The sequence below is a fragment of the Vicia villosa genome, linkage group LG5 (genome assembly GCF_029867415.1).
Source record: "Vicia villosa cultivar HV-30 ecotype Madison, WI linkage group LG5, Vvil1.0, whole genome shotgun sequence".
Classification (NCBI taxonomy): Eukaryota; Viridiplantae; Streptophyta; class Magnoliopsida; order Fabales; family Fabaceae; genus Vicia; species Vicia villosa.
Window position 1 is genome coordinate 131,138,533 of NC_081184.1, and position 6,152 is coordinate 131,144,684.

The 6,152-nt window shown below is 34.8% G+C and overlaps 1 protein-coding gene across 1 annotated transcript; it reads right to left on the minus strand.

Annotated features, from left to right (window-relative positions):
- Positions 1-4,113: 4,113 nt before the first annotated feature.
- On the minus strand, positions 4,114-5,941 carry LOC131607370 (polygalacturonase-like). The gene is made up of 4 exons (XM_058879384.1): positions 5,429-5,941; positions 4,989-5,278; positions 4,653-4,881; positions 4,114-4,553 (listed from the first exon to the last, which is right to left on the minus strand). Exons 1-4 carry the CDS (start codon positions 5,879-5,881, stop codon positions 4,335-4,337), a joined length of 1,191 nt encoding a protein of 396 aa, XP_058735367.1. The 5' UTR covers positions 5,882-5,941; the 3' UTR covers positions 4,114-4,334.
- Positions 5,942-6,152: the final 211 nt, after the last annotated feature.

The following is a 6,152-nucleotide window of genomic DNA, read 5'->3' on the forward strand; positions in this document are numbered from 1 at the left end:
TTTTAGACTGCTCCTACAAAACCCGCAATTAAGGGCAAAGAGATTTTACAGGAGGAGGAGTCTGTTGCATCACTAAAAGAGGTACATTTAAGGTGTTAATATATAATTTGAATCTAAAACTGCATGATTTTATATTTTATCGATCGTTATTTGATTTTTAGGCATCTGCTCGGGAGTCACAACAAGTGACACAGGTCGTTCGTAGCGTACCGCCTAAGGGTCCTCCGAAGCAAGCGGCAAAAAAAGGTGGTGCTTTTTTTCCTCGATACCGGACGACGCTCGGAACACTTGTTGATATGTCCGATTTGAAGGAAGGTGCTCTCCGTCAAATCAATATGGAGGAAGGTATCTTTGGTGTTGAATTCATTTCACATATTGCAATAGATGACTTGGAAGAGATTTTTACGCAATAACAACTAGGCGTCACTAATATGCACTCGTACATCCGGTAATATTCACTCATCCGATATATTATTCAATTAGTCGAACAATTTATTTACACATTATGTTTATTATGTTTTTCACTCATCCGCTAATATGTTTATAATGTTTTTATTTAAGGTTGTTACATGACAGAGTGTTGCGCGGGACTGCATTGTCAAACAGATTCCGTTTTGTGTCTTCCGCCCATTGCAGCGGAATGACAATTGCTTCGGAACCGGAATCAGTTAGACAGCGCTTAGTCGATAGATTCATGTCATCCGGCAATACAGAAAGTCTGATTCTTTGGGCGTATAATACCCGACCAGTAGGGTTAGTTTCTCATTCTTGGTTCATTTAATCTTTGTTTCTTTTGCGTAGCAAAATTTTTATATAACCTATTGTTTTAATTTATAGAGCACACTGGTTGTTGCTTGCTATCAACCCGATAAGAGAAGTTGTATATTTTCTAAATTCGGTAGATGGTGAGTGGAGCAATTATCCGGCTATGAAGGAAATTATTGATTTGTAAGTGGGATCGTTCTAAATATTCTTGTATATTTATATATTTAATTATTTGTGAGATTGATCTAAATATATGCTTTTATATTTTTGTTAGATCAATACAAGTGTTCCGAAGTCAACGAGACGCACAGGTATCCCGGACTAAATCAAACAACATTACTTGGATCAAAGTGCAGGTACATTATTTTTCACAAATTTTGCTTATAATATTTATGCTACTTGATAAAACAAGACAACTATAATTTCTTATTTGTTTTTTTATGTAGTGTCCGATACAGCGGAACAGTTCAGACTGCGGATACTTTGTTTTGAGGTTTATGAAAGAAATCCTTCAAATGAATCAATTAGAGATTCCAATCACGGTATGGATTTATAACTTAATTAGATAACTTCTTATAATTTATTACATTTAACTAAATCATTCATATTATGTTTTTATTTTGTAGTACTTTGACGAATTCTGTGCTGCTTCTTACACGAAACTTAAGTTGGAAGAAATCAAAGAGGAATTGTGTCAATTTTATATTCATCAGCTATTCATGTAGTAGGATTTGTGTCGATTTGAAGAGAATATTATAGTACTCCAGGATATATGGTTACTAACTTTGTTCATATTGTTGCCAATTAATATTTGAAGTATAATATTGTACGTTAGAGATTTAGTTTGATTGACATAATGTATATATATAATTTTGGATATTATAATGGTATTATATTAGTATATATATAGTCCTACCTATGGTTGAAAATATATCGTCAAAAATATATTACAGGTCGAAAATATTACAGGTTGAAAATATATTACAGGTCGAAAATATTACAGGTCGATCTGGGAGGCTGAAATTATAGGCTGCACTTTGAAATATCTCATTTAGCAACGACAGCGCTTTTAAAAAGCGCTCTTAAAGGTCCACATACGAAAGCTCTTTGTTACAAAAAGCGCTGCCAAAGATTAAATAAAAGAAAGAAAAAAAACGCAACCTACCAAAGCGCTTTTGGAAAAGCGCTCTAGTAGGGGGGACTACCAGAGCGCTTTTTCCAGCAAAAGCGCTCTTATAGGGGGTCTACCAGAGCGCTTTTTCCAGAAAAAGCGCTCTTATAGGGGGGTCTACCAGAGCGCTTTCTGTAAAAAGCGCTCTTATAGGGGGGTCTACCAGAGCGCTTTTTCTGGAAAAAACGCTCTTATATGGGGGGTCTACCAGAGCGCTTTTAAAAGCGCTTTCGTAGCCTACGCCAGCGCTGGTTTTGGCAGCGCTTTAAAGCGCTGTTAAAGGCCAAAAAAAGCGCTTTTAAAGCCCACGCGTGTTATAGTGTGAACTTAAACAAGCACAAAGATCTTGGATAATAAGATTGATGATTTTCTAAGAGAGATACAATTCATGAAAAGTGCATATGAGCGTGAGGTGTATGGCCTAAGAAGTAGCAATAATGATTTCATAATTATATGCCTATATATTGATGAATTTTTAATCACTAGCAGTTGCGAGAAGGAAGCCGAAGATTTCAACATGGACCTAAGGAAGAAATTTGAGATGACTAATTTTGGCAACATCTCTTTTTCCTTGGAATCAATTTTTACAAGAGATATGCAAGTGAGATACTCAAGAGAATTAAGATAGAGCACTGTAACTCGACAATAATACCAGTTGAGCCAAGACTCCAATTGAAAAAGGACTCAGATGAGGGAGATATTCATCAAACTCCATACACATGGTCCAATTGACCTTGCATATAGTGTAGGAATGGTAAGTAGATTCATGCAAAAGTCCAAATTGTCACACCTAAGAGCCACTATGAGAATACTAAAGTACCTTAGAGGCGCATTGGGTTATGGCTTTTTTTTTTCTAGCGGCAGACGAAGGAAAAAAATGTAAGCTCGTTCGATACAATGATTCTAGTTGGTGAGGTGATGCTGATGATAGAAAATCAACGACAAACTACGTGTTCATGCAGGTGGTGCACCAGTAGTTTGGAGTTCAAGAAAGGAATATGTGGTGGTTTGTCCTCATGTGAAGAAGAGTACGTTGCAACGTCACTATGTTCTTGTAAGCATATGGTTGGTGAATTTGATTGATGAAATTGAAGGCAAATTCTCCGGAGCCATGACCATGAAGATTGACAACATATCAGCCATACATTTGGTCAAAAATCTTATTGCTCATGGTAAGAGAAAACATATAGAGGTGATATTCCATTACCTCAGGGAATAAGTTAGCAATGGAAAACCATGTCTAGAGCATTGTAGAAGTGAAGACTAAGTTGCAGACATTTTGGCAAAAGCAGTGGAAGTGTTCAAGAAGTTTAAAAGTTTAATAGGTGTAGAGAGATTGACACAATGAATTAGGTGGTGTGTTGAATGCAATTTATTGTTTGTATGTGTCTTACTTGGAATACAAGTAATAGGTAGTTAATAATAAAATTGTGTTTTAACTAAGTTAGTTATGACAATTAGTGTGAGTAGTTAGTTAGGGTTTTGTTGCTGCAACTCTATATACATCGTTTTATGAATATTCAAAAGTGCAAGTGTGTATCTCATTCTCTTCTTCTCAATCTTCATCTCTTTCTTCAATTGAATCAAATGTGCAAAATGTGTGTGTATGTGTATGAACAAAACTAAAGCAAATTCGAGTGGATCATTCATGTGCATGTGATTGATTGAGTGTTCGTCTTGGTTGAGTTTTGTTCCAACAAGATGAACTACTTACCACCTATAAATTAACTTTTTAGATATCAATAAAGAAAATCCAACTTAAAAGACTAGTCCTTTAGATACAAAAACCTCATACCTTAAATATTATACTGAGTATTTTTATCTAATTTTCACTCCATGGACACCATCCTGATGGTAGCCTTTTTCTTATAGACTCTCGATGAAAGTATCAATTGTTAGGATTTAAAACCATGAAAAAAGTCCAATCCTTTATTGTGAAATTCCTAACATAATTTTTCAATTACCGGCTTGTTTATAACTTAAGCTTAACAAACAAGTGATTGAAATTGACTAGTGTTTTAGTTTAACCATTCATCAAGTGATTGAAATGATGCAATCTAATGGAAGAATAAAATATGATCTCAATTGTTTGAAAGTTTATAGCAAGAAAAAAATTAAATAAGTCCAAACAAAAAGAATATCTATAAAATTCCAATATAAATCATATACCCTTAATTTTCCTTGTTACAAGTATATGCGTATAAATTTTGAATATTAGAAATACAATCATGTAATAAAAAAAATTGGACTTTCTATATTGTCCACAACAATTGCAAGACCAGGTTTCAATGTGATCCAACAATGAACCAAAAACTAGTAACTTTTCAAATTACAACGTAGTGTTATTAGTATGAATTCATTATCTATATATCAAGAATCTTTCTAGCAAATTTATATTTTAAAAGCAACTCTCTGGTAGAACTAAACCCAATGCAGCACCACCAGCATGGTTACAAGATGCTTCAGCTACTTGGTTTTTGTATGTAAGTTTTACATCCTCCAATTTAATCCCACTGCATGGATACTTTGAACTACAATCAAATTTCACAGCTACTTGTGTTGCTGATGTTCCATGAATATCTTGGTATGTCACATCACTGATTTTAACTCCAGACGCCTGATATAATAATTTCAACAAAAATATAAATCAGCTTTTTTTCATGTAAAAATTATACCAGTGGTGTATAGCATCCAATATGTTAAATAGAAAACCAACCTGACCGGGGCAGTTTTTGTTGTCTGGGCAGTAATTCTGGTCAATAACAATTGGGTTTTGGACATTAACCATAATTGCATCTTGGAAAAAGACGTTCCTAACAAATCCATTGCTAGCTCTACCCCATGATTTTATTCTAACACCATTTTGAGTTCCTGTAAATGTAACTGTTTTAACAGTCACATTTTGTACTCCTGGTTCGTTTAATTCCCATCCTAAGCTTCCAATGCTGCAATTAGTATCAAACAAATCATTACTATAGCCATTCCAACAAAAATAATTTCATGTTTTTTATATAAGAAAACAAAAATTATCAATATCAAAGAGATTTGTTACCTTATTCCGTGTCCTGGTCCACATTCAATCTTTTCAATCCACAAATTATTAGTGCCAGGTCCGATTGAGATACAGTCGTCACCGGTTTGAATTTTGGAGTTGACAATGGTGACATGGAAGGACATTTGGACATGAATACCGTCGGTGTTAGGGCTATTTCCGGCAGCCACAATTTTTACGCCTTGTGTTTTTACATACTGACATCCATAGAACACTATGTGGAACATTTGACTATTTATAGATGTCAATCCACTTATCATAATGTTTTTTGAGTTGAAAAATTCCAATGTCTGAAAAACCATAACCAAATAAAATTAACCACTCTCATCACCTTATAAAATAAAATCTTCAAATAAGAGTGGTTGCAAATTAACCATTACATGATCTACTCTTAAATTAATTATTAATCATGTGCAATGCTAATGCATGATAGACATTACCGTGGCTCCGGTTGGGCAATTCCTTGTGTTAGAATTTTTACAATTCCACAAGGCAGTACCCTGGCCATCAAGCACTCCGCTGCGAATTGAAACTCCGTCTACATTCTGAAAGCTCAACCAGTTACTGGCTTTACGGGTGACACGGTAATTAGATGAGGCAATCAAAGTACCATCAATGGTTATGGAAATAGCTTTGTTAGCACAATTTCCATTAAATGTTATAGTTCCAAGTAAGAATTTCCCTTGTGGAACGTAAATTGCTGCGGGATATGGAGACGAACATGCCTTAGTCCATGCATTTAGGAAAGCTTTAGTGGAATCGGTTATTCCGTCTGGTTTGGCTCCGAATTGGATTACATTGTATGTGGATGATGTAACAGTTGAGAAATTGAAGGAACAAGAGAGTGTGATTATGAGGAAGAGAAAAGGAAGAGGATAATTATTGTTTGACATTTTGTTGAAATGTTGAAGAATGAATGATGTGAGGAATTGGAAGATGGAGTGGTAGAAGTGGTGAAGATAGTGGGGTGTGTGAGTTGTAACGGTTTATGAGGAGAGTATTTATAGCTATAAGGATTTGGAATATTGGGTTAATTACTACAAAGTGAATAGTTTATGTTAGTTTTTTCATGTGTTTTATCAACTGTACAAAGTTATAGAAAGTGAAAATTAATTGAAGTTTAGAGCGAAAACTTGGAGGCTGTTTTGCCGGAAATGGCCTTTG